General features: G+C 60.4%; 3 protein-coding genes across 5 annotated transcripts in view; 2 read left to right on the forward strand and 1 right to left on the reverse strand.

The window, feature by feature from the left end:
- The window catches only part of ACOT7 (acyl-CoA thioesterase 7), a 103,168-nt gene extending 96,106 nt beyond the window's left edge, over nucleotides 1–7,062 (forward strand). For all 3 annotated transcript variants that reach the window (XM_069544815.1, XM_069544816.1, XM_069544817.1), the window contains exon 9: nucleotides 6,676–7,062. In XM_069544815.1, coding sequence (XP_069400916.1) covers nucleotides 6,676–6,774 — 99 coding nt within the window. In that variant the 3' untranslated portion in view covers nucleotides 6,775–7,062. The remainder of the gene's footprint in view (nucleotides 1–6,675) is intronic.
- A 2,995-nt stretch (nucleotides 7,063–10,057) lies between these two features.
- GPR153 (G protein-coupled receptor 153) lies at nucleotides 10,058–21,584 on the forward strand. The gene is made up of 6 exons (XM_069544814.1): nucleotides 10,058–10,294; nucleotides 14,384–14,850; nucleotides 15,159–15,588; nucleotides 17,524–17,716; nucleotides 18,297–18,484; nucleotides 18,950–21,584. The coding sequence occupies exons 2-6, from the start codon at nucleotides 14,495–14,497 to the stop codon at nucleotides 19,613–19,615; spliced, it is 1,833 nt and encodes a 610-aa protein (XP_069400915.1). The 5' UTR covers nucleotides 10,058–10,294; nucleotides 14,384–14,494; the 3' UTR covers nucleotides 19,616–21,584.
- A 1,797-nt stretch (nucleotides 21,585–23,381) lies between these two features.
- On the reverse strand, nucleotides 23,382–24,732 carry HES3 (hes family bHLH transcription factor 3). Its single transcript, XM_069544379.1, has 4 exons — nucleotides 24,673–24,732; nucleotides 24,481–24,576; nucleotides 24,295–24,376; nucleotides 23,382–23,866 (listed from the first exon to the last, which is right to left on the reverse strand). The coding sequence occupies exons 1-4, from the start codon at nucleotides 24,730–24,732 to the stop codon at nucleotides 23,493–23,495; spliced, it is 612 nt and encodes a 203-aa protein (XP_069400480.1). The 3' UTR covers nucleotides 23,382–23,492.
- Nucleotides 24,733–27,645: the final 2,913 nt, after the last annotated feature.

Genomic DNA, 27,645 nt, shown 5'->3' on the forward strand with positions numbered 1-27,645 from the left:
CCCCAGTGAGCTGAGCAGCATGGCCATGCCACATTGGGGTCACAGAGCAGGGTCTTTTCAAAGCCACTTTGCTTGGCTCCCAGAGAACCCAAACCTCAGAGCAACCTGTGGTGCGGGGCTTTTGGCCGCTGCTTGTAGACTGTCATCTCCTGGTCCACCAGGAACTGCTGACAGGTGGAAGACAGGGCCTGGACCCGGGAGCCTCCGTCACCAGCACTGAAGTGACAAATCGGAATGAAAATAGGAGGCAGGGAGGCAATTGAGGAGGCCACCAGCCTTCCCTCTCTTGGAGGGGCTGGCTCATAGCTGGCAGGGCTCCACCAAGAAGCAGTGAAATGTGAGCTCTGCACTTTCTCAGCTGGAGGTGCTTCCTCCTTCCATCACCGCCAAACCTCAGGGCCCCATCCAGGGCCAGTCACCATACAGGTTTCCTGAGGACCGGCTCCCAAGGCCTGGGTGCCCGTGAAGCTGTTCCTTGTCTCCAGGACAGGTCTCCAGGACAGGCTGGTCTCCAGCACACCAGCCTGGGGTGTGCTTTGGGCCCACAGCAGGAGCTAAGCACTGAGTTCACACAGTGCTGACCCACCTCCTCACTAGGTGTTGGGGTGGGTTATCCGCACCCACCCAGACCACAGTGACAGCGATGAGACATGATTTTGACGTGAAGTCAACGTGGAGCAGACCTTGAACCCCTTGGCCAAGGTGGCCCCTTCCTGGGTGCTCAGAAATACAAGGATGAAAAGACCCTGCAACCCCCCAGGGGTAGGAAGGGTGTAGAAGGGCCTCCCCACTCACTGGTAGGTGCATACAGAATCAGAGAATAGCATGCCAGCCCTGCCCGCAGGAGAGGAGATGCTTCATCAGGGGCATTGTCCATCCCCAGGTGTACTGGACACCCCACTTGTGCCTCCTGTCACCCGTGCAGGCCCCTATCGAGCCCCTCGGTGGTCTGAACCTTCTGGAATTGCTCAACGTGGAGGATGCCTGAATGTGTCCTCTGAGCAGAATCCTCAGTTCTCAATCGTCGTTGTTCAGTTGCTCAGTCGTGTCCGACTCTCTGCGACTCCATGGACTGCAGCACTCCAGGCTTCCCTGTCCTTCACCATCTCCCGGAGTTTGCTCAAACTCATGTCCATTGAGTCGGTTCTGATCTTTAACACAGAGTCACGTCGGTTTGGAATTCAGACTTTCTTGCTTTGATCTTCGTTGGTTTGCTTGTTCATTCACTCAGCAGATGCTTCCGGGACCCCACTGTGTTCCGGTCGCCGTGTGGCCTCAGACAGACGGCGGGAAAGATGCTGGCACAGAGTGCACGCAGGGCAAAGGCTAGCAGTGAGAGCACAGCTCCTGGCCTGGGCCCAGCCCGTGGGAAGGGCTTGGCAAAAGGCAGTGCAGTGGGGTCGGTGTGTCAGCACACCCGGCCCTGGGGCCAGCACTGCGAACGGGTCCCGAGTCCCCTCTCCTGTGGGGGGTGACACCCTCCTGCCTTCTGCCTGGCAGCACCTGGTTCCCTGTGTCTTCTGGCCACCTGTTGACCCTTCTGCAGGTGAATTTCATGGTCACACAGGAGGGCAGTTATTTGAGGAGCAGAGCCAGTGCTATAGGGTGAGGAGAACCCCGGGTGAGGGTGTTTACGACTCCACATTGGCTGTGTCATTGGAGGCTGTGATGCCATGTGCTGGGGGCTGCGGTGCTGAGCCCGGTGCAGTAGCTGCACAGTCCAGCCTGCGGCCCCTGGGAACCAGACACCAGACCGCAGACTGCGGCTTCCCGGTGCCCAGCCCATCCCCGCCCCAGGTCAGGGTCTGTGGGCCCAGCTGGAGGACGCAGCCGCCTGTGGGCAGCTCGCCAGTGCCCCTGGCCACACCACCCCGAGTGACCCCAGTCATCAGACAATATCTTAATTGCCTGCGTGATTGTCCCAAGATCCCGCTCCTGTTATGAAGGCCGGAGAGGCTGTGCTGCGTGGCTTCCTAATTAAGAAGGTCTTCGTCCCTCAGGCTCACAGGAAGTTGTTCTCTCACCACTGGAAACCCTCTTCGCACCAGACATTCATTAATTACAAAAAGGACAAGCTCTTGATTTTACTGAGAGTGGAACTTAGTCACTCATCCTCTCTGCCAAGTTCCAAATGTGTGTTCTTGAAGCACAGAGAATGCAAAATGGAAAACATTTGGTTTGCACTGTTAGGCTCTGAAAGCCACAGGCTTCCCCACCAGTGGAAAGGAGCCCGGGAGACAGTGCTGGCTGGAGGAGGGAAAGATGAACAAGGGAGGCCCGGAGCCAGCAGGCAGGAGCCAGCGGGGCGCCCCCAGCACAGGGGGCCCAGGCCCTAGGACCCCACCCCCACCCGTGTCCCTGGGCCTGAGTATGACCTTCCAAAGATCCAGCTGCCTTAAGTTGAGCCCCAGGGCCAACTGCCCTCCTCCCAGGGCATTGGCTCTGCGTTGGCAAACAGGAATACACTTCGTCTTTGAGGCTGTTCATGATGACAGGAGTTCATGAGTGTGCTGGCAAGCACACACGTGCACACACACAGTATAACTGCTGTGCGTGGAGAGTGGCCTCCACTGGCCCTGCAGGAGACCCTTCACCATGTCACCTCCTGGAGACCTCTGGTTCGTAGCTGGCCCCGGGAGCATCTTGGAGGCCGCCTGGCAACATGGCAGGTCCCGGTGACCCCATGGTCCTTGGCACCTCTCTGAGGAGAGCAGAGGCCCAGGTGCAGGTACCAGACCTGGTCAATTCCAGTGTCTATCCAGCACCGAGAGAAGCGTCCAGAGCCTTTGGTGCACACTGTCTCTTCCACCAGGCAGGTAAACAGGGGTCACCGCACCCTGAGCTGCCAGTGAGCTCCTTTGCTGTCACCTGTCCTTTTTCAAATGCACAGGAAACCCTCCCCGCCAGGCTGGGGGATGGGCAGCCTGCAGGGGTCGGTAGCTCCTGCCAACAGCTTTAGGCACTTGAGAGGAAGTACGATTCCTACGGAGGAGCTTTGTCCTTCTCCCCATCACCTCCAACCCCCCATTAAAAACAGCAACAGCCAACAACTTATGTATTTATTTACTTTGCCGGATGGAGGGAGACGGCTGCGAGGAGGCAGTGGCAGCTGGGCCGTGGGTGGGGCCGCGTGCAGGGAGCCATCTGTCTAGTTCTGCCAGCTCCGCGCCCAGCAGGGAAGTGGTGGCCCCTCTTAGTCACTTGGCTGGGAGAGCTGTTTATCTGAGCTCGCAGCCCTGGGGAGGCTGAGGGCCAGCAGCCGGCCGGGTAGGACCCTGCCTCCACCTTCATCAGAGAGGTGAGCAGGGTTGCTCACCCCTGGCTCTGTTCTTCCCCCACATGCCTCTCCTCAGGCCTGAGGTGTCTTTATAACACCTCCTGGGGCAGGTGGGCAGGAAAGGGCCATCAGCATGTGGGGTGGCAGCACCAAATCCACAGAACTCAGAGCTCCCCACAAAGGCTGCCGTCCCCGGAGATGAGGTGAGGGGTGAGCCTTCGCCAGCTCCTTGTTCCCAGGCTGAACAAGGTTTGGCTGCACTCTACAGCCGGCCCGCTGCCCGCACATCCATCATCAGGCGGCAGGAGGTCTGTCGGAGGGCAGATCCTGGCTGATGAATTAGCTGCGCAATATTGAACGTCAGGGACTTGCTCGGCACAGCAACCTTGGGGCTGGTTGCCGGGCACTGGGCGCTGGCTCCTCCCCACTCCCTGCTGGGCGGACACTGGAATTGACCAGGTCTTATACCTGCATCTGGGCTTCTGCCCTCCTGGGGTCGTGCACTGAGAGAATCGTCCAGAAGCTTCAGTGCACATGTCTAGAGACTTCTGGGGGTGGGGTAGCAGCAGTCATTTGGGGGAACCTGATGGAGGGCCGGGCTCATCACAGCCGCACATCAGGGCCACGTGAGCCCCCCTCACCCTTGAGGGTGCGTTGGGACCTGGTGGGAAGGGAAGGCGCAGCGTCCATCTCCTTTTTGCCTCCTCTGGGAGGCACTGGTGCCAAGGCTGGAAGGGGAATGTGCCCCTGCCCCTGGCCTGTCCCCTCCTGGGTGCAGAAGGCTGGGCCCTTGCAGACTCAGGTGGGCTCCAGATTCATTCTGAATGTTCACCAGGGTGATGCTGTAGGGCCACCATGGGCCCTGATGCCCACCAGCAGCCCCACCCCTGAGAGCCTGTCAGCACAAGCTGGCCTGGGGGACAGCAGCAGCTCAGACTATGGTTCTGCCTCTTACAGGCTGTTGCTTGGGCAGGTCACTCAGCCTCTGCCCACGTGGGTGTGATGACCCTGGACGCCTCCTGGGTGGTTACACAGACTCTCATGAGCTGGGGGGTGACCTCATGCCTTCCCAGGAACCCTCACTACACCTGGCCCTTGAGACCATCTCACTCTGCTCCACTTGGGCTTTGGTCCAGGCCACTGTCACCTTCCTAGTGCAGCACCGTCCACCTCTCTCCTGCTGTGAGGTCAGCCATTCGGCCAGCTCCGAGGCAGGGTCCCGTGGAGGATGCTCGGCGTGCTCATGGGAGTGTGTGCATCCAGGCCAGATTTAGTTCCGTGAGCATCACCTCTGCTCTGCTGCCTCCCTCGCGTGTCCGGCGTGCTCATGGGAGCGTGTGCATCCAGGCTGGATTTAGTTCCGTGAGCATCGCCTCTGCCCTGCTGCCTCCCTCGCATGCCCGGATTTGGGTAGGGGCCCACGACGCTGAACCTTCCCTTTGACTTTCTGTAAACTAGGACGACACTCACTCACACCTCTGTGGTGGTTGTGAGATATGATTATGTGCTGTGTGGTTGCCTGTGTAAGTGTACAATCCAGTGGATTTTTATGTGTCATGGATGGGAGCCACAGGTCTCAACCATGCCAGGCAAGTCCCATACAGAGGCAGGAGAGGAAAAAGTCCCCACTGTCTTAGCATGGTGGCCTTGACCTTGCATTCTTGGTCACTTTGGCTGTGCTTGCAATGACGGAGACCTGAGTTTGATCCCTGGGTCAGGAAGATCCTTAGGAGGAGGGCATGGCAACCCTCTCCAGTATTCTTGCCTGGAGAATCCCTCGGACAGAGGAGCCTGGCAGGCTACAGTCCATAGAGTCACAAAGAGTCAGACATGACTTCTATTTTCATTTAGAACATGGAGAGGGACCAGGGTCCTTCTACCCACAGTGCTCCATGGGCTGGCTGCCTTGCATCGCCTAACATGTGTTAGAAACAGGTCCCAGCCCCTGGACCCACTGCAGACGCATAGAATCTGCGCTTACAAGATCCTCAGTGACTCGTACACGCGCATTTGAGAAGCCCCTGATCTCGCACCTTTTACTTGGATGTACGAGGGAGCCTTGGGCTGGGCTCAGCAGGATGTGGCCTTGTCTTCATGGGGTGCCTTCATCAGGGGCTGGAGTACTTGGGGCCCCAAGGATGTCTCGTGCCTCCTCCCCCCACTTAGAACTTCCTGCTGAAATGGAGATAGAACATTCCATTTTCCTGGGATGTTTTAGGTCAAATTGCATAGCCTCAAGTTTCATTTTTTTTAAAGTCAGCCAGAGATGAAACCAGAGCCAGCCTTCAATAAAGTATCTTGGAAAAGTCAGCGTTTTCCACGTGTGCCCTGAGAGTCTTCAAACAGGGACTAGAACCACTCTAAGAAGCACAACCTAGTGCTTCAGATGCCCGGATGTTCTGATGGCTCCAAGCCGTGAGGTGCTGATAGTTCACACCTGGTGACATTTAAGAGAACAGTTTCTGAGAAGGCTGAAAGGGAGGGAGTGTTGGGTATAACCTGACATTCCGTCCTCTGGCTGATTGTTCTCTCTTTTGTCAATATACCATTTGCCTGTAAAACCCTTGGGCCTAAAAATAGCTGCTGGGGCTTGGTGTCATTGTAGATGAAGGGCACCTGCCCCATTTCTTTGGCTTTCAGACACCCTTAGAGTGTCGCAAGGCAGTGTTGTCCAGAGGAATTAGCAGAGCTCAAGCCTGAATCCCTGACCCCTGGGCAGTGAGAAAGAACTCTGCGGTGAGACAGATGGGGTCTTGGAAGTGACCAGCTGGTGCTGCTGCCGTGACCTCTGTCCGGGGCCACGGCACTTAGTGGCTAGGTCAGGCCACCATCAAGAATGAAAGGGGGTCCATTCACCGTCATACTGGTCCTCAGGCATGAGCCAGGATGGTTCTGGGCAAAACATGGCCTTTGGCCAAGTCTCTGATCCCTTGAGGACCTGGCTTCTTAGACTGTACAGAGAAGAGGTGAGGTGGACACCAGGTGCCACTTCCCAGGCCTCGGTGCTGGCCAGGGGTGACTGCCCACAAAGCGGTCACTCACTCCTGATAAAGTGGCCAGTGAATAAAGTGGCCTTCTTAAGGCCACGCAGCCAGCATGGTGTTTGTCCCCACTTCCCTTTGGGGCAGAGACCAAGAGTAGCTGGCATTTCCTGGGAGTGCAAACACAGGGCCCCCCTTTGGCCCCTCTCCCAAGTTCATCATCAACTGCATTTCCAGCTGAAGTTCATTCTCAAGAAGACCCTGGGCTCAGATTCCGCCTGCTGTGGAGAGTAATGTGGGGTCTCCGCCCCACGGGCTGCAGGAAGATGGGGCCTGGCCCGGCTTCTCTGCACCCTCCGGGGGTGGTGCCCACACTCACTGGTTCTCTAACCTGCCTGCTCCTCTGTGTGTCCACAGCCCGAGACTGAGGATGAGAAGAAGCGCTTCGAGGAAGGCAAAGGGCGGTACCTGCAGATGAAGGCGAAGCGGCAGGGCCAGGCGGAGACTCAGGCCTAGACGCCCCTCCGGCCTGGAACAGGCCCCAGCGCCGCATCATTAGAAGTTACCCCCCGGCCAGAAACCCAGTTCGTGTTGACAACTGGAGTTGTGTGAAGTGTTCGTTTTGCAGTGTTAACCTCTCCCGAAAACCTCTACACCAAAGCTTTATTTATATCACCCCAGTGTAAACGCTACACAGTATTGTCCCAGTGCCCGCACAGTCCCTGGAAACCCTGGGGTGACCTGGGCACACACTGTACCGTATGTAGAGTTCAGCTTCACTAATAAAGCTACTGTTTGGCTGGACCTTGGTCTGCGTGGTAATTTGTCTTGGGGGGTTGCACTCTCCCTGGGTGTAGGATCTGGGGGCCACCCAGGGGCCTAGTGGGCTCCCTTAACTTCCTGGGGGCCACCCTCCTGCCGCCCCTCCGCCCCGCCCCACTCCTCTGGGTGCCTGGACCTGGACCTGCCCTAGCGCCCACTTGTGTTTGCCTGATGACTTGCTGGTCAAAGAGATCACCCCTCCCTCCCGTCCCACCTCCCACCGTAGCCAAGGGGCCTTGGTTCCAGGCTCTGAGGCCTATCCAGTGCCTTCAATGGGAACTGGGGCACTTGTGAGGACTCAAAGTTTGTCAGAAACAGCCAAACTCAGGGACTTCCCTGGTGGTTCAGTGGCTAAGACGCTCCCAAATACAGAGGGCTGGGGTTCAATCCCTGGTCAGGGAACTAGATCTCAGATGCCACAATGAAGACTGAAGATCCCTCGTGTTGCAAGTAAAACCCAGTACAGACAAATATTGTAAAAAAGAGCCAAACTCAGCCAGACTGACCACAATTGCCCTGCCCTGGGCCTGGCCTCTCCTCACCAGAGGCAGCTCGGATACCTCAGAGCAAGAGGCAGGGGTTCTGCCGGAGGGGGGCCTCCTCAGCTAGTGCCAGGGCCTCTGTGCCTGAGGAAAAACCCCCAGCCACTTGGGCAGGTGGGGTTACTGGAAAGGCTTGTGGCGTGGGGGTCTGAGGGGCAGTGTGTCAGCCTGTGTGCATGATGCACTTGCATCGGTATCCCTGTCTCTGCACACATGTGCATGTGTGAGGGAGGAAGCTGTGTGTGTGCGCGTGCGCACATGTCTGGTCCAGCAGCCTCAGGGCAGGTAAGAGGCTGAGGCCACTGCAGGGGCCAGGTCCTCACCCACAGCTGAGAAAGTCCCCTCCAACAGCACAGTCATCGCTGCCTGTGAGAATGATCCTGACCCAGGCTCATCCCCGAAGCCTGGAAATGAGACTGGCCATCAACGGCGCAGCCTCACACCGGGCTCCCTTGGGCCCAGGAGAGAGAACACAGCTCCAGATGTGCAGAAACGCCCGCCAAGACCTTCAGAATCCGTCTCGGCCCCAGTCCCGGCTGACGGATTTGTTTCCTGCCTGGGAGCATCAGGAGGGAACACCCACAAGAGGCCACAGCAACCCAGCCCCTGGGAGGCTGCCTCAGCCTCCCCAGCTCCACACACACCCTCCCATGCCAGCTTCCTGGGTGCCCAAGGCAGGGAGGGAGGAGGAAGCGGCCTGCCTGGCAGGGCAAGCAAGACCGTCCTGTGCAGGCCAGCCAAACCCTGCCCTGAGAAACCATAGTCAGCCATGTCAGGCCCCAAGTACCCCAGTCCTGGGGTTCTTCAAGGCAGCCCTGGGAAGCTCATCTCCCATGTGCCCCCAGAGCCAGCTGGGGCAGGGGTACTAGTCCACGTAGCCGTGGTGAGCTGTGGAGGTTCACTTGGGGCCACAGGCATGGGGCATGCTGCCCTCTGCCAGCTGGGCAGCAGCCAGGCCCAAGGCTCTGGATGGCTGGATAGCCTTAGAAATGCCACACTTGACTACCAGCTACCCTGCGTCAGCCTCCTGCTGCTGCTGGTCTGTTTACAACCAGGACCACATGGGCAGAGAGCTGGCCTGTCCACGGAGAGCTCATAGGAGCCCTGATCACCCAGAAGCCACACACAGGGAGCACATGGCCCAGGACTCGCACTCACCAACTCCATTTCATTGTGAAACTGTGCTATTCAGACAGCTTTAATGTGTCTCACAAGACTGACCCTATGGCTCCCTCTGGGTCCCCTAAAAGCTGCTCCTCACTCTCCAGCTGTCTCCAGGTGTGGAGCTGGTGTAGGCGGGTACAGGAGCCAGGCTATGGGGTAGTGCAGCCAGCAGTCACTGCGTTTGGTTGACTCTGGTCCTGGGCAGATGCCTACCTTCCTCTGGGCCAAGGGCTTCCCGCTCATGGATGCCTCTCAGATGTGTGGCAGGACAATGCCTTGAGGCCCAGGAGTGACTCTGGAGGGCTTTTGTCCAGGATGCATGTGGTCACTGGCTTCCTAGAAGAGGCAGGCAGCGTCCTCTGGCTGGAGGGGAAGCCAGGATGCCAAGATGCCAGCGGCCACTCTCTTGTGACTTGGGTCTCCAGAGACCCCATCGAAGCGACTACTGGGTTTCCCCACCTAGCCTAGCAGTGACAGCCTCTGCCCCAGCTAGCTAAGTGTAGGGCGAGCTCCTGATGGTGGGAGGAGAGGGCCAGGGACTCCGACTCGCCCATCCCGCCTCCTCCCAGCTCAGTGGCCTGGTCTCAGCTTCACAGAGAACATTTCTGAGCCCATGGGAGGAGAGGTAACCACTGGCAGCCCTTCACAAGATCCCTTATTCCCATGGTGGACCCCCCTCCCCGCCACCCCCGCCCCCAACCCCGCGCTGGGCTGAAGCTACGTCTGAATCCTTAGCTGACCCAAACTCACTTCTTCCTGCCCGGACTCCCCGCATGAACAACTTCCTAATTTCTGGAGTCAGTTAGTCCTCAGGTCCCCACAAGTACTCTCCATGCCCCGTCCCTATAGTTCACCTTAGACAAGGCTTTCTTTGAGAAGGCATCCCTGAGCCCTCTACTCCCGGCCCTAGGTTCCCACTGTCCATTCCTGCCCCAGGCCCCCAGGCTGTTTGCAGGCCGTGTCCTGCGTCCAGAGTGTGAACAGACCCAAGACGACAGCAAGAAGCCAAGCTTGCCCATGCTTCGCGGGAGGCGCCGCTCTCCCTAGGGGGCTTCGGCCGGGAGGCGCGCATGCGGAGGGCGCGCCCCCGCCAGTGCGAGACTGAGGACCCAGAGACGCGCGGACAGACGGACAGACTCAGCGGGCAGCGCCTTCGAGAGGCGGGGGCGGGGCGGTCCGAGGGGCGGTGCGGAGGCGCCCGCAGAGGCATGCGCCCTGCTCCGCCCCCCGCCCCCGGCCGCCCGGGCGCAGCCAGCCGAGCGGCGGGATTCGAGCGCTGCCGCGGTGGCGGCGGCGCCAGGGGAGAGAGGGAGGGGCGGCGGGGTCGAGTTGAGCGGAACGCGCCGGCCACGGGCGGCCGCCGCCAGGATGCCCCGGACCGCGGGGCGCCCCGCTGCCGGCCACCCTCGCGGCCCCCGGCGGCCCGCGCTAGGCCAGGGGGCGCGGGAGCCGCAGCCGGAGCCGGAGGCGGGAGCAGCGAACTGGAGCCTCGGGCACCCGAATGCAGGGTAAGCGCCGCCGCCCTGGCCCGGAGGCGGTCGGGCAGGCGACCCCAGGCGAGGGGATTTCGGCCGGGGAGGGGCTGTCCGCGGTCGGTCGGTCACAGGGCCTGTCCGATGGCTTGCGGGCTCCGCTTAGGTCTGCGCACCCCGCCCCCCACCCAACTTGGGGACCTTCTGGGTAACTTCCCCGGGGTCGGCTGTTTCCTCTGGGCCTGGAAGCGCCGCCCTGGGGGACTTGCCTGCAGGGGGCGGGGATGGCCGATCTGAGGGTCCCGGGCCCACCCTGTCCAGCGAAGCTCGGGGGGCGTCCAGGACCGCAGTCCGTCGGCGTTCGGCTCCCGGCCGCCGCTCGGACGCGCCCTCGGGGCTAGGCAGCGCCGGGGGCCCCGCTGGGGCCGGACCGAGCGCCAGGTCGGGCGGGGTATCGGAGGACAGAGGAGCGGGGACCGCGGCGGTGGGGGTGCGGGCGTGGCGGGCGGGGGGCGTGTTGGAGATGTGAAGGCTCCTCGCCGAGAGCTCCGCCCTGGGCGGCGGCCGAGCGGGGCCCTGCGGGACCGATGGGCAGCAGCGCGGGAGGAGAGCAGCCTGGGGGCGGCAGCCGAGCCCGGGAATCCTTTCAAGTTCTGGGTTCTCTTTGTTGCGCAATAGAGCCCTGGGGCCATGCGGCCTCATTGGCCCGCGGCCGTGACGTCACATCGGGGCCCCGCCCGCAGACCCTGCGGAGGGAGTCCGGTGGGTCCCAGGTCCGCCACACCTGCAGCCTGCCCAGCGATGTCCTAAGGGGAGGGGACATCAGGGAGCGGCTCAGGGATGCAAGGGAGGGAGAAGTCCGGTCCTGGAATGCTGCGGAGACTGAGTGTGATGCGGTTGGGGTCTGGCCCTGTGTCCCCTGCTCCCTGTGAATGAGCAGAAGGTGTCACCAATCTGGAGGAAGAGGGTCTCCTGGTTTCTGCAGAGCCAGCTGCCTCTCACTCTGCATTTGGAGACCGAGCTTCCACTCCCCAGCCCATCCCGGAGATATTCCTTCCCCATCCTAGGACCACCAACCACCTCAGGAGTCCACAGAGTCCATGCTTCCTCCCCAGTGTTGCCCTGGATTCTGAGCCTCACTGTTCCTGTCTGTATTGCCGGGATAGTAGGACCCATCTTGCCTGGGTCAGAGGCTCAGAAAGACAACCTTAGCTCAAGTAACAAAAAAAAGCCAAGTATCCAAGCATTTTAATGTTTAAGAAGTCAGGGTTTTGATGTCAGACAGAGTTTGGATCCTGGCTCAGGCACATAAGAACTTGGGCAAATGGTTTTACCTCTGCTTAACCATCTTTGAAAAAAAAAAAGTACATTTATTTGTTTGTTTGGCTGTACTGGGTCTTAGTTACAGATCTAGTTCCCTGACCTGCAGGGATTGGGGACCCCTGCATTTGAAACTCAGAGTCTTAGCCACTGGACTACCAGGGGTGATAGAAGTCCTTCAGACAAGATCACTGGGTGTGTGAATTGAGAGGAGGGTGCCTGCTTGAAGGATGAATGTCCCCTGTAGGGCACATTCTCCTGCCCACACACCTGGGACCCTTCCCTGAAGTGAGACACTGTTAGGCGACTCAGAAGAACTGGCACCATGAACGGTGGTGCTAGTGGCAGCCCGTGGCATCTTCCCCACCATTCTGCACCAGTAGTCAACAGGTGGGCAGCGTGAGCTGGGCTGGGCCCAGGGTCCCAGGAGTCAGAAAGCCTGCTTGGGCACCTGAGGAAGTGCCTCCCAGTTTGATAGCCACAGAAGCCCAAAGCAAGTAGAAATAGACGTCAGCCCACCAGGTGCATGGTGAACCCGGTTTTCTGTTTGATAACATAAACCTCTGACCCACAGCAGCATGTGTACTATGCCCATTCTGGACTGAGAGTAGGCTGCCATACCCCATGAAGGTACCCATTAGGGTAGCCCTGGGGCCTCATTACCCCCACAGCTGGATTGTCCCAGGTTTCGGTTGGGGTTACCTCATGTCTGCCTGCAGGTCTGAGGCTCAAATACACCTCTGAGCTCAATGTCTTGGACCTTAAGAGATGCCATAGCTCAGAGAGCAGGAGGCCTTTAGTACACACATCTACACAGCAAGCATTTATTGAGCACTTTCTGTGTGCCTAGCTCCATTCTAAGCACTTTCTGTGGCGTAACTTCCTGGCTACCCACATGCTTCTCCGGACAGATACCCTCATGTCCAGTTATAGATGAGAAACCTGACACCCAGCTAAATCATGTAACTGGCTGGGGAGCTGGAGTTGGAGTCTTAACAGCTCTTTACCCCACATCAATGGCATCTGTATGCTGAGGTCAGGGAGGCTTGCTGGACACCTGAACAACTGCTGGAGGGTCTAGTGGGGCCACCTCTCTTCCCGTGCTGGGTCTGGGGTGAGGAATGGACAGCAGGTGTATAAGTAGAAGCCTAATGTTTGGGAAGGAAGTTGTCTGGCTCCAGAAGTCCCCCAGCCCCCCTCAAGGCCATTAGTGGGCACTGGTGTGGTCCGGAATAGACTCTCATCTGGGTCAGGGGCCCAGGCATGCCCGTAGCAAGGGCACAGAAATGAATGAGACTCATAGGACTCAGAGATCCTTTGGTGTCCACCGGGGTCAAGGCCACACTCTGTACAGCACAAGCAGGGGTGCCCAGCAGTGGGCCAGGAATTGTTGTTTCCCCTGTCCTGAGCACTAGGGGCCTGCAATGGCCTGTCCACACCAAGCTGGGAACAGTCCCTGGGAGATCATGGGGCTGTGTCTGGTTCAGTGGTACCCATAAGTGTTGAAAGTGTTAGTCCCTCAGTCATGTCCAACTCTCTATGACCCTATGGACTGTAGCCCGCCAGGTTCCTCTGCCCATGGGATTCTCCAGGCAAGAATACTGGAGTGGGTAGCCATTCCCTTCTCCAGGGGATCTTCCCTGTTGGGGACAAGAGAATTGCAGCCACTGAGATTAAACAGGCTAGAGAGTGAGAAGGCCCCAGTGCAGGCAGTACACAGGAGGCCTGCACTTAGCACTGTGCTTCTCCCCACACTGCCTGCTCCGGGCTGTGGCCAGAGTGGCCTGCTATGGGGGCCTCATATCGGAGGACTGGCCACTGTTCTGTGCAGGGAGATGCCAGGCCGGAAGGGGGGGATCACCGTTTTGCTCTCTGGTAGGATGGAGGAGCTCCCAACACGTGCCTCCTGCCTGAGTCCTGTGTCCCTGGTTCCTACCCACAGGCTGTCCTTGGGGCCAAGTTCTGGTCCCTGACCAGCTATAGTCCCATGTTACTCAAGGTGTCCGGAGCACCCACTGTGTTTGTGACCTGGCCTGCCCTGGGCTTTAGAGATGAGGCATCTGTGCACCCAGCTGCCCCCTGGAGGAAGCATCGTCATCCTCATTTCCAAGGACATGAGTGAGGTTTTGTGGGGCCACACAGCTAGTGTGCTGGAGCTTGATGGGACTCCCAGCCTGGGGTTCTGCCAGGTCCTTCCAGGTGTGCCCGGCCATGGAAGGCCTGCTGGGGGCTGACCCAGGAAAAGCAGGCCATGCTTTCCCAGAGTGGGCAGGAAACTGGTTCCCAGATCACCCTTTCCTCACAGATTCAGGGGGCTCATCCTCCAGGCCTGTCCTCATTGGCCAAATGAAGTGGGACGGATGAAGCTGAGGGCCCCCATCGTGCACTGGGGCAGTGTCATGTGGGCTGCGTGTGGATCTGGGAAGTGTGAAGATGAGAGGGCTGGTCCTGGGACAATACCAGAAATGCCTGTGGCACAGGGCCCACCTGGGCCTGGCTTGGCAGCTTCCCTGAGGATGCACGCAGCCTGGAAGCAAGCCTAGATGCCGCACCTTGACCAGGAGTAGATGGAAGTGAGGGGATGTTCATTGACTGAGCACCACTGTATACACCCCCCAGGAGCCAGGAGGCTTCAGAGAGGAGAGAGGAAGGCAAAGCAGCCCCACCCAAGCCAGGACCGGATAGATAACGGAGCATCAGGGGACCCCTCTGTCTCCCACTCCCAGGAGCCCCAAGAGCTCTGCTGATGCAGCCAAGGGAGAGTCACTGAGTGCCCTGTGTTGCCCCTGCTCCCTCCCCCTGCAGATGCTCGTGGTGCCTGGTGTCCCTGGGTCGGCACATGTGAGGACTGTTGCGCTAAGCTGAGGCCCAGCTTGAGGAGGATGTCCCAGCCGCCGGCCAGCTCCCGTCTGCACCATGAGTGATGAGAGGCGGCTGCCTGGCAGTGCGGTGGGCTGGCTGGCATGTGGAGGCCTCTCGCTGCTGGCCAATGCCTGGGGCATCCTCAGCGTGGGGGCCAAGCAGAAGAAGTGGAAGCCCCTAGAGTTCCTGCTGTGCACGCTGGCGGCTACCCACATGCTCAACATGGCCGTGCCCATCGCCACCTATGCTGTGGTGCAGCTGCGGCGCCAGCGTCCCGACTACGAGTGGAACGAGGGCCTCTGCAAGGTCTTCGTGTCCACCTTCTACACCCTCACCCTGGCCACCTGCTTCTCCGTCACCTCCCTCTCCTACCACCGCATGTGGATGGTCCGCTGGCCTGTCAACTACCGGTGAGTTCTTGGGCGGGTACCTGTGTGCACACAAACATCCTAGGCAGGGACGTGTGCCTGAGCACACAGCGGCCTCAGTGTGGGGACAGGGCCCCATGCGAGGTGCTGCATGTGTCGCACTGAGGGCTACAGGGGTGCGTGCATGTAGGTGTGTGTGGGTGTGCAGGCACCCAGTACAGAAGTGCTTGGGGAAAGGGACGTGTGACAATGTACTTGGGGACCAGGGCAGTCGAGGACCCTCAGGGCTTGGGGAGAGACCCTGTAAGTGATGCCAGGTCCCTCTCTGTCTTGTCCCTGCCCTGTGCCAGGCTGAGCAACGCCAAGAAGCAGGCAGTCCACACAGTCATGGGCATCTGGATGGTGTCCTTCATCCTGTCGGCCCTGCCTGCCGTCGGCTGGCACGACACGAGTGAGCGCTTCTACACCCACGGCTGCCGCTTCATCGTGGCTGAGATCGGCCTGGGCTTCGGTGTCTGCTTCCTGCTGCTGGTGGGCGGCAGTGTGGCCATGGGTGTGGTCTGCACGGCCATTGCCCTCTTCCAGACACTGGCGGTGCAGGTGGGGCGCCGGGCGGACCGCCGCGCCTTCACTGTGCCCACTATCGTGGTGGAGGACGCGCAGGGCAAGCGCCGCTCCTCCATCGACGGCTCTGAGCCTGCCAGGACCTCGCTGCAGATCACTGGCCTGGTGGCCACCATCGTGGTCATCTACGACTGCCTCATGGGCTTCCCCGTGCTGGTGGGTGAGCCTGGCAGGTGGTAGGAGCCTGGCGGGGGGACATGGGCTCTGGGACAGACTAGGGCTGGGTGTGCTCCAGGCATTAGCGGTTGAATCTTCCTCACACTGATCCTTTCAGGAGGCAGCATCATCACCCCTACTTTATAAGTTAGGAAACCAAAGTTCAGAGAGGTCAAGTGACCAATATATAGTCAGGGCAGCCATGGTGGGAACTGAGCCCACGTCAGGTGGCTGCAGAGACCAGGGTCTTTCATCACACTGCAGGAGACAGTCCACCCCTGATCTGGGTGAGGTCCACTTGATACAGAGGCTATGGAAGGTGGGGTCACAGGCTTCCTCTTGGACCCAGGTCTCAGGGTGGACAGAGGGGGGATGTGGTGTAGCAGAATTGGCTTTGGTCCTGAATTGGGAGGCAGGGCAGGCCTTAAATGTGTGCTGGAAAGGTGGACTTGATCCCAGCAGCCGAATAAGCTTTCAGGTGGCACTAGTGGTAAAGAACCCGCCTGCCAGTGTGGGAGACATAAGAGATGTGGGTTTGATGCCTGGATCGAAAAGATCCCCTGGAGAAGGGCATTTCAACCTGCTCCAGTATTCTTGCCTAGAGAACCCCATGGACACAGGAGCCTGGCGGGTTACGGTCCATGGGGTCACAAAGAGTTGGACACAACTGAAGCAACTTAGCATGCACGCACCAGCAGCTGAGGAAGATCAAGGTGAGGGCTGGTCTGAAGACACTGCCAAGTAGGGTCCAAGGCCCATGAAGGCTGCCTGGGCTCCTGTCTATGAGGCTGTGCCCCAGGCCTAGCCCAAGAATGATGTCTGGACTCAGTAGCCAAGCCCTCCCACCCATAAGGTTCCAGCCCAGCCCCTGGAGGGTCTAGAGCTGGACAGGGACTGGTGGAGGGGCAAGGACCCAAGAGAGGCTTCATCCTAGCAGCTGAGCAGGACATCACTGCAGAACCCCAGCCTCAGCAGGTGACAGGTGGGGTGGCAGCTTCATAGGCAGGGTGTAGCCCCACCCTTAATGGGTCTGTTACCCCTTGGGTGGAGACCTCCTGTGTGCAGTGGGGCCCTTTGCTTGTAGAGGGAAGGCACATGTGTGAAATTGCAGAGCCAGATGGGAATAGCCGTGGGAGGAGGGCCCCCCAGCTTCTCTTCAGCAGGGGATAGATGGGAGTACTGTTTACGGAACCCACATGATGCTGCAGGCCTGGTGCAATGTCTGGAAACTTTGCCTCAAGATGTTCTCGGCCCATTTCACAGATGAAGAAACTGGGCCCCGGAGAGGTTTGGCATCATTCTGAAGGTCACACAGCTCGCATGGAAGAAATGTATGTCTGCATCATGCCCACTTCAGCTCTGAAAGGGGAACAGTTCAGTGTCATTCCAAGTGGAGGAGTGAACTCCCCTGGGAGCAGAGGAATGAGGGGCCCCTGGGCCATGACCCAAAAGCCACCAAATTAGACCCTCTGATCCTCAGAAACTGCTTTGATTCCCCACTTGGGTCTGAGGTCGACTTCCAGAGTAGAGGCAGGGCCAAGGAGATCACGAGCCAGGGAGCAGGGAGGATGGTAGAAAGGCCCTGAACCGGGAGATTGGAGACCTGGCTCTCAAAAATGGGTTGGTAATCCTGGCTCCCCATCCTCGGGCGGTCACGGATGAAATGAGGGAGGCCGTACCCACTGCTTCCCGGTGCACGCAGTCTGGTGACCGTCCATCTTGGCAGCGAGCAGCTGTCGGTGGGCGGGCATGGACTTCTCCCTTCACACTCTGGCCCTTTCCTGCCCAAGAGCCCAGAGTTCTGTCACCTCCTCTGCCTCCTTCTCTGGTAGGTGGGCAGTCAGACCTGCCCTGCATATGGGAGAACTGAGGCTGGGAGGGGAAGCGGGGTGATGGGGGTCCTGCCGGGTGCCAGGCCGACCCCTGTGCCCACAGGTGGTGAGCTTCAGCAGCCTACGGGCAGACGCCTCGGCACCCTGGATGGCATTGTGTGTGCTGTGGTGCTCGGTGACCCAGGCCCTGCTGCTGCCCGTCTTCCTCTGGGCTTGTGACCGCTACCGCGCTGATCTCAAGGCTGTCTGGGAGAAGTGTGTGGCCCTCATGGCCAACGATGAGGATTCGGATGATGGTGAGGATGGCCCTGTGGAGAGCAGCGCCTGGGGGAGATCAGTGGGGTCAGTGGGAAGACAGGTTTCAAATCCACTGATTTACCTCAGAAGTGCTCGAACCCCTAAGGGACCCAGTGTCCCATGGAGCATTCTCCTGTCTGGCTTGCCCCTCTATCAGGGTTTCAGTTAATCAGATGTTCCGGTTAACAGATTGGCTGTGGACTACAGCCTGAATTTCCTGGAGTCTCTGACTTTAGGGGTCCTGGTGAGCTGCCCCCAGGGGCTCCTGAGGACCCAGTCCTGTCTCTCCCCAGCAGTAACAGTGTGACCCTGGGCTGAGCCCCTGCCACCTTCCAGCCAGTGTCAACTCCTTGTGTCTATTTAGTTCCCGTCCCCATAAAGGAAGCTGGCTCAGGGTCTGTGACTTTTCCAGCCCCTCAACTGAAAGGGGGCAGAGTCAGGATTTGAATGGAGCACCCCACCTTCCTCCTTTTCTGCTAACTGGCCCACCAGCCCTGCGTGTGTCTCTGGGGGTCCCTGGGGTTCATTCCTGAAGTCCCCCAAGTTTCCATGGCCCTAAACTTCTGCCCTGCCCTGCAGATACCAGCCTGGAACGTGGTGTCCCCCCAGACCTAGTGCTGGAGCGCTCCCTGGATTACAGCTATGGGGGCGACTTTGTGGCCCTGGAGAGGATGGCCAAGTATGAGCTCTCTGCCCTGGAGGAGGGGGGCCTGCCCCAGTTCTACCCTCTGCGGCCCTTGCAGGAAGACAAGATGCAGTACCTGCAGGTAGAGACGGGCAGGGCTGGAGATGCGCAATATGCATGTGGGGGATACCCTGACCTCTCCAAAGCCTTTCCTGTCTGAGTAGGGGCCAATCTTGTGTCTGCCCTGTCTCCCAGGGTTGCCTTTCACCTCCCAAGATGGGCTGGCCCCAGGTCACAGAGCCCATGGGGGGCACCCCAGCCCCTGTGCCCCAGTTCCCTTGTGCGCTAGGAGGGTGCTCAACCTGGCACCTATGTTATTCCCTTGGGGCTTAGCACCCTACTCAAGGGGACTTCTTCCCAGTTGACCCAAGCTACAGATGACAACACTGAGATTTGGAGAGATGGTCAGTTGCCCCAAATTGCACAGCTTCAAACCAGGGGCCCCTGGCCTGGTGACCCCTGACTCCAGGCCACCCTGCCCGGTGAGGGGAGGCTAGGTCCCCATTTTCCAGGAGCGTAGCGGGAGTTAACCCCGCGGTCCTCACAGGTCCCGCCTACGCGACGCTTCTCTCACGACGACGCAGACGTGTGGGCTGCCGTCCCGCTGCCCACGTTCCTGCCACGCTGGGGCTCCGGCGAGGACCTAGCCGCCCTGGTGATGCCAGGCGGGCCCGACCGGCGTCGCGGCAGCCTGCTGGCCTTCGCAGAGGACGCGCCCCCCTTCCGCCCGCGACGTCGCTCGGCCGAGAGCCTGCTGTCTCTGAGGCCCCCGGCTTTGGATGACGGCCTGCGCCGCGCCCCTGGCTCGCCCCCAAGCAGCCCGCGCCACCGCCCCGGGCCCGGCGTCCGCTGCGCCTCGGCCTCGCTGCTGCCGGACGCCTTCGCGCTGACCGCCTTCGAGCGAGAGCCGCAGGCCCTACGACGCCAGCCCGGCCCGCCAGGGTCCTTCCCCGCCTGCGCCCCTGCCCACGACCGCGCCCAGCCCGGTGGGGACGTGGCGCCCCCTGGCGGCGGCGCGCAGAGGAGCCCCGGGCCGCTCCCGGCCGCACACACGCATCCCGGGACCCTGCGGACCGGCCTGAGCGCATCGTGGGGCGAGCCCGGGGGTCTGCGCGCGGCGGGCGCGGGCAGCACCAGCAGCTTCTTGAGCTCGCCCTCGGAGTCGTCAGGCTACGTCACACTGCACTCAGACTCACTGGGTTCTGCTTCCTAGGACCCGCTGGCGCCTCCCCAAGTCACCAGGCGGGCCGGGCCGCTTACGGGGCCAAAGCACCAAAGATGCCACCCTAGCCCGGGCTGGGCTTGCGGCATGCTGTCCGGACATGTGCCAGCCTTCACGGGGCGACCATTGCCTGGAGGGATGACGCCTGCCCTGAACAACCACCCTGGGTACGGACCAGCCTCTGGGCAGGGCACCTCAGGGGCAGAGTAAGGCTGGGGCCTGGGAAAAGGTGGGCTCCACACACAAGCAACTGGGCTAGGGTGATGGTGGTGGTGGGTTGCCCAGAGAGGGACACCACCAGACAGAACAAAGCCCAGCCGTGCAGGAGCCACCAGACTCCATCTGGCTTTCCACTCTGCACTGTAATTGTCACACCTCAGGGGGTGGGGTACAGAGGGTCTCTAAGCACAGGGGTCTTCGGAGCCCAAACCAAGTTCCCTGAGCAGGTCTCCCTGCTGACCTGTTCTGCCTCGCTTTCCCCATCTGTGATGAGCAGGTGACCATGTTAACTCTCAGGACTGTTTGGACAGGTCTCCTGGTCTGTGTACCCTGGCCACGGAGTGGACAGGGAGGGAAAGCAGCATAGGATCCTCCAGGGTCCTCTGTGGGGGTCAGTCTTCAGTGGCCTGGTGTGGCCCCCAAGCCTGAGGCTGCCCCCGCTTAGTGTCCCTGGCCCCCTTGGGCACTCTCCCCAGCCAAGCTCAAGCACAACACTTGTACCATCACCAGTGCACCATGCTCACTTTGATCCCTATCAGCATCCCTTCCCTCATCACTCTGCCTTCATTGTCTGTTCCCACCACATCAGCCACCTCTGGGACCGCCGCCGTGAAGGTTGTGGGGTACATGGTGGAGAGAACTGAAGCAAAGCAGGAGTGGACTTCCTTATCCCGGTGCCCATCCCCAACCTGTGCATGTCTGGCCAGAAAGGGATCTTGGCTTAGAGTCCTCCCAGGTTCTGGGTGTAAGGTCTGGTCCATGGTGAATCTTCCTCCACCAGGAGTCAGGACTCTCTTGCTATCCATGCTAGGCACACCTCTTGCAGACCTGGGCTTGGCCACGGACCCCCAGGGAGTGTCTGCTGGGTTTTGCATGGAGGATGACCCTAGGCTCAGTCTAAGAAGAGGCCCAGGAATACCCGTGGACCTTGGGTTGTAGGGGCTGGGGTGTATGCAAAGGCAGTCCCATCCCATCCCCTGCCTCCATGCAGTGGCCCCTACCTGTGTAGGTCTGGAGTGGATTCCAGGGGCCTGCGAGGAGCTGGCCTACGCCCTCTTCTCTCCTGCTCTGCAATCTGGAATTGCAGCACTGTCTCTGCCCCTCTGGGGGCCGATCCGGCTTCCTCACCCTTCAGACAGTGTCCCAGCGCCAGAGGGACCTGGGGAGGACTACACAGCTCTGTCTCAGCTTCAGAGGCCCCTTCATTCTCTGGCTGTGGGGTAACTTGGGGGGAGGAGCTGGCCACAGGTGAGTAAATCAGAATGTTCCAGTCAAGCCTCAGCCATGGGAGGCCTGCCTCGCCAACGCTGCTGTGCCTTTAAAGGTTGACATGTCATGTTGGGGCAGAGGTCACCAGTTAGCCACTGTCCCTCCCAACCCCCCATCAGGCTGGCTGATTTGTCCACCTTGAGTTTTCACTCTGTGTATTTCATATCCAACGGCAATACTTGCAGGGTGGCGTGATCCCCTCAAGTCCCTCCAGGCCTGGATTTTACAAAATTAAAGAGGAGGGAGAGCCCCAAGTGGAGGCCACCAGGACCTGGGGCTCCCCTCTCTCACTTTGTCTAGCTTCCAGGCCTGTTTGCTGCCTTGAGCAGCTTGACCCTGGGTTCACCGGGGAGGGAGTTCTGTCTTCATACCACCACCCAGTCCAGAGCCAGGGATCCGTTTGTAGTTTTTTTGACAACTGAGCATTTCTCTTCTGTACAGACTCCAATAAAAACTTCCTATATAATTTGCACCAGGCAATCCCAGGCCAGTTTCATGGAAACCCCTCCCTAGAATCTAACAGCACTGCTGGCCAGCTGCCCCTAAACGTCTCTCCCTCTGGGTCCTGAATTCCTCCTTCAGTGCGCCCTTCCTTTGGGTCGGACTTGACTTTTTCCTCTGTGCAAATCCTGCAGGTGAGTCGGGCCAGGAGCAGCGGCCTGGTGGGCTCCAAAGCCCTGTGAGTGCAGGTGGCTGCGCCTGCCTAGGGATGGCTTCAGGGACCCCTAACCCCAGTGAGGCTGGTTCTGAGGGCGAGAAAGTGTTAGTTGCTCAGTCATGTCCGACTCTTTGCTACCCCATGGTCTGTCCAGGCAAGAATATTAAGAGTGGGTTGCCATTCCATTAGCTAGGGGATCTTCCCGAGCCAGGGATCGAATTCGGGTTTCCGGCTTCGCAGGCGGATTCTTTACTATCTGCGCCACCGGGAAAGCCAGGGGCACTGCGATTGGAGGCGTGCCTGGGGAGGCGGACTCATTGTGCCTGTTGACCCGCCCACCAACCCGGGCTGGGATTTGGAGGACGCGCCCCTGGGTCCGCGGTGTAAGGGCGCCACCTGGTGGCCCTCAGGATTAGTGCCCCAAAGCGGAGACCCAAGAGGCCGCCCCAGGACCACCACTGCGGGACCCCAGCCCCGGCTCCAGAGAGCCGGCTGGGTCAGGTTGGGCAGCCGGGCCGCCTCTCTCCGTGGTCTGACCAGAACGGGTTTAGCACAGGGCAAGACACGGGCAATCCCAAAAGAAATGTTTTATACAAGGTTGATGTTTGTACTTCAAACAGATTCACCCAGTTTCATCATGGGAGAAATTAGAACCTTCATGGCCTCTTTATACCCATTCCACAGGTTCGCACTGTCTATTCTGAATTTCCAGATGGTGGGAGGAGGTGCCGCAATCTCCTCCTGATCTCAGCGCAGGATCCCTGTTCTCCACGCGTCCGGCCCGCTCTTCGAGGGCCGGGACTCCCGGGCTAGAGTCCCGGCATAGCAATGACTTCATTTTCGAACGCGTTAACCGTCGCACAGCGCTCCGAGGATTGTCAAGGATGGTGGGCTCCCTGGAGGCAACGGTCCGAGGCCGAGACTCTGGGAGGCCAAGGTCTTTTCCCAGTGGGGATTAGTGAACTATACCCTGGGAGGAGCCGGAGTCTGCCCTAGCATATCTCCAGTTTGCAGGACGGTGCGCGGGGTCCCTACCAGGGGCCTCACGGAGGAGGGCTTCGGGTGGTGGTGGCGGTAGGCTGAGCACCTCACCGGGCGGGGCCTCTAAGGAAGGGGCTTTTGAGAGAACTGACTTAGGAGCGCGCGCCAGCGGGTGGGCCGCGCCTCGTGCGGAGGGGGTGGGAATCCGTGGAAGCCGAGTGGGTCTAGGGTGGGGGTGGGCTGGGGGCCCCTCGCTAGCGGGGCGGGGCCTGGTGCGCTTTGTGCCGGTGGGAACCGGGCGTCCCCGGCCCGCTGAATGGGCCGGGGCGGGGCAGCGATTCTCCTCGCTGCGAGGGGTCCGCTCTGGGCCGTTGCGGATGGCGACCTTCCCACCGCCGCGCGGCCGTGGGGCGGGGGAGAGGGCGGGCGGCCTGTCAAGGGCCCTGGGAAAGGGGCGCAGCCCGGGACACCCCCTCCCAGCCCCACTAGAGAGTGGAAGGAGCAGAAAGCGGGTCCAGCCTGAGTAGCTAGGACTGGGGAGAGAATGGGGTTATGCCTAGACACTCAGAACCTGGTCCATTCATAGCTTCGTGTATTTCCCCGAGTTAGCAGAGACGCGGCCCCCTCCCGGTCACCCCGTCCTGGGACCAGAACCGACTACTGGGGTCCCGACCGTTCAAAACAGTCTCTGCGTCCTCAGGCCAGACGAGGGTCCCGTTGAGTCCGAGGCCGCATCTAGCCTCACCAGGGTCGCCACAAGCGCAGCCCCGGCCCCGGGCTCTCCGCGAAGCGGTGAGAAGTCGATTGCGGCGCCGGGATGCTGGTGGAGGCGCCGGGGAGGCCGCCAGAGAGGAGGCGCCGGGGTGGCGGGGACCGCGATCCGCCGGGGGCAGGAGCAGGGGCCCAAACTGGGGGCGCGCAGGGGCCGCGCCGCGCGGGCGCCTCGGGGCCGGGACTGGCGCTGTCCATGGTGCTGCCGCCCCCGCGCTCGTGCACCAGCGGGCCGTGCAGGCCGGCGCCGCCCTCCTCTCCGCGCCGCAGAAGCTGGCTAACGCCGGGTAGACAGCCGCGGAAGCCGGACGGGTACTCAGCTCCGCTGGGGACCGGCCAGAGCCCTAGGAGGAGGGCAGCGGACGAGAGAAATGTGGAAAGGAGGGGAGAATAAGGGAGGTGGAGGAGGAAAAGAGAGATGTAGAGAGGAGAGAGAAAGGGAGGGGAGAAGTGTGGAGGGAGGAAAGAGGAGGGAGAGGAGGAAAGGAAGAGGAGCGAGAGGAGAGAGGGACGATTATGGAGGGGGAGGGCGGGGAGGCCGAAACTCACCCCCTTCCCATGGGTCCAGACCTCCACTCACTCGGATTACAAGTCTGCAGCCAGCCAGGCTTTTGCTGCCTCCTCACTTACAGCAATACCTCCTCCCTCAGCTGCCCTGAGCGGTTCTTTTCTGTTCATCTCTCCTTTATCTGGCCTTGTAGAATCCATGGCTCTGACCCTACAAGCCTCCCTCTCTAGCCCCTTGCCCTACCCTCCCAGGTCCTCCCTCTACCTTGCACCGAGTTCTGAAGGCTTTTCATGTACTTGACACTCAGCTCCAGTATGTCCGCCTTCTCCAACTTGCGTTTCCGAATCTGCGGATCCATGGAAAGGGCTCTTAGGACCGCAGCCTGGGTTCAAGCAAATGAGGCCAGGGATTATATCACCCCCCATACCTTCACCGTGTCCCCCGTCTCACCTGGTGCGAGTAGTGTTTCTCTAGCAATGATTTGAGCTGCTCCAGTGACACATTAATGCGTGCTCTTCGCTTCTTCTCCATCAATGGCTTGGAGACCTGTGGGTGAGCAGTAGTTACATGACCTGCAGAGCCTTGGTCCTCTCAGGGCCTTCTGTCCTACCCCTCACCCCTGCAACCCTCAGAACCCCAGACCTTGCGGAAGTTGCCAGTGGGGCTGCCAGAGCTGCCCTGGGTCTCGGGCTGTGTGCCCATGTTGTCCTAGCGGAGCCCTCTGGAGGCAGCACCACCTTTATAGGGAACCCTCGTTTACATGTCAATGAGGCGCTCCTGGACGAGTGGAAGCCCGAGGGGGAGGAGTGAGAGGGGGACAAACAGGCAAGTTCCTCACTTCTCTCTGCCTGTTTTCTCCTCTTAGCCCAGGCCTCACCTCCAGTCTTTTGTTTATCCCTCTCATCCTCACCTCTTCCTGAGTCTGAGGTTCCTTCCCATGCCCATGCTCTCCAAACCCTGTACCGTCCCAGTCTCCCTAGTTTCTGGGCCTCACCAACAAGCCCACTAGGGGAGGTCCATGAGCCCAGCTGGCTGCAGGCCCTGCTAATGATGGTGACTGAGCACTGGGCCTCCTCTGGCCTGATGAAGATACAGAAGCTGGGAGCGCCTGCCAGTGAGGCCTTTCTGCCGGCTTCACGCTCTGGCCACTGGCAACGCTGCATTAGTCTCCCTAATGTTGGGACAATACAGCGATTTTCTGCCTGTGGCCACTGAAAGCCCGGCCCGCGGGGGCCACGCAGCAACATGTGTCCTATTAAAGCGTGCAGCCCACCCTCGGGGCCACAGCCAGCCTCTTCGCTGGGACCTCGGGACTGGGAGAGGTACTGTGCTGGGGTGCAGACTGGGCTCAGGGGCCCTCTGGCCCCATTAGGACCTAAACCACTCTCCTCAAGCTAGGGAGGGGCAAGCTGCAGGCAGCCTCAGGCCAGGGCAGTCAGAATAGCTTCTCCTACCTCCAGTCCTGAGTCTTCAGGCTGGATGATTCAGTCTGTGTTCCCTTACAGGAAAGGCCTGGGAATTTATTCCCCCCACCCCTGCCCCTTAGCCTTCTCAAGGTCCCAACAAGTGGGAGGTGGGGGTGGGGAAGACCACTGAGCCTCCAGGGAGCGCATAACTGGAGGCCCAAGATGCCAACGCCTTCTTCATTATTCAGGCTGAAGACTCAAGGAGCTCAGAGGAGGAGGCCCTGTGCCAGCAGCGGCTAGGCGCTCCAGCAAGATTCCTGGGCAGTCCCTGCTCGGGCTTCAGGAACTGGACTACATTAGCTGCAGAGGGACGGGAATTGTCCATTCGGGGGAGTCCCTGGGTTCAAACCTACACATCTCCCTTGACTGAGTTCTCTTGGCCTCAGTTCATGAACATGCAGCCCCCTACTGCTGCTTATGAGGGCGATGGGGAAGTCACAAGGACCTGAAAGTTCAGCACAGGAGCCCTGCTGCCGATGACTTTACAACCTGGCCTTTGCAGTGCGGGGGAGGGGAAATTGCTGGGTCCTTGGTGGGCCCCCAGCTCCCTAGAGCCGCGGCATCCTCTCTGATATCCACCCCTGCTTGGGGTATTGACTGGCCCTGCCCGGCAGCAGCGTTCCTAGGCGCCAAACAGCGTGGAGAATCGCGCCCCTCCCTCCTTTCAGTCAGAAGCTTGGTGACAGTGGCTCCAAAGTGTTCTTCCTCCCCGGCCGCAGGGCCCTTAGTTCAGATCGGGACCGGGCCAGGCCCCGGGCGGTCCGCGGGGCCGCGGCTGAACTGTGGGCGCTGGCACGCGCCGGGCAGCTTTGAAGCGCCGGGGCCGGCCAGGCCCGAGCGGCTTCCGCGCCCTCGCTCGGGCGGGGGTGGGGGGTGGGCGGAGGGGTGGCGGCGCGATACAAAGGCGCCTCGGGACGGGAGGCGCGGCTGGGCACAAAGGAGGCAGCCGAGTGTTAAGGGCATTGTGCTGGCCCCACAAAGCCGCCCCCGCGCCCGCCTCCTCGGGACCGAACCCCTGGCGCCCCGCTGCGCGCGGGCTTCCAGCTGCGGCACATCTGCACACAGGAGGGCGCGCGCCTCGCTCCGGCGGTCTCCCTCACCCCCGCTCCCTGCACCGAGGTGGGCGCGCGCCTCGCTCCGGCGGTCCCCTCACCCCCGCCCCGCTCTCGAGGAGCGCGGGCAGCCGGGCAATTTGTCCTCTAATTACGAGCTCTCTCCATAAACCGCCGCCCGCGCCTTTCAGCAAACCAATGGCCCTCGGAGCAGCAATCCCGGCCCGCAGCGGGGGAACCGGGCCCGTCCCCTCTCCAGAGTTAGGGCCGCAATAAAGGGGCCCACGAGACGCCCCCGCCTGCACCCAGGCATCCGCAGTTCCTAGAGCCAAACACTCCTCTAGAGCCCGTGCCTTAAGATCCTGGCCGCGCTGGGTGGGGCCGCTCACGTGGGTGGCTTAGTGTTTCTTAAGCAGTGGAAAATTGACCGCAAAATGCGCTAATTCGCAATGTTCTGCTCTGGCTGCGGGAGGCAAAGCCGGCCGGGCGGGGCGGCCCAGGCAGAATTCGAGTGGTCAAGCTCCGCCCTCGCAGGCTTAACGGGCCTCCACCTCCGCTGCCCCCTACCCTCACCTTCATTCCCCACCCCTACCCCAGCACTGCCCGCTGCGTCCCCTCCCCCTCAGGAGGTCCTCAGGCCGGCATCTTCCCACCTAGACTCGCTCGCCTCCCTCATTTTCTGGGCTTGACCCGGTCCTCACGCGGCTTCCTTGCCACCATCCTTGACTCCTTGCTTGCCCTAAGCTGGTTGAGGATCGCGCAGGACTCAAGACTGAAAGGCGATCTCTGTGCAAATTCTATCTTACCTTCCTCCCTAACACCCCCCGCCCCCCCCCCCACCCCGTCTTTAGAGTGTTTTCAGCCAGCCTTACCCTAGCCACACTTTACCCCTAATTCAGGCTCTGTCTTCTGGCAGCAGGCTCCCCCACTAAGTTAAAGGCAGCTTTTTGCATTTGGCAAGGTCACTGGGAAAGACAGGCGTCTCCACTGAGATGCTGCTCGGAGACCCAGGCTAGGGACCCGCAGGTGTGTTTGCAAGTTTTGTGTCTGGGCATCCTAGACACCCTCGGGCAGGCCAGGCTTCGAGGGCGCGCAGA

This window comes from Ovis canadensis, chromosome 12 (genome assembly GCF_042477335.2).
Source record: "Ovis canadensis isolate MfBH-ARS-UI-01 breed Bighorn chromosome 12, ARS-UI_OviCan_v2, whole genome shotgun sequence".
NCBI lineage: Eukaryota > Metazoa > Chordata > Mammalia > Artiodactyla > Bovidae > Ovis > Ovis canadensis.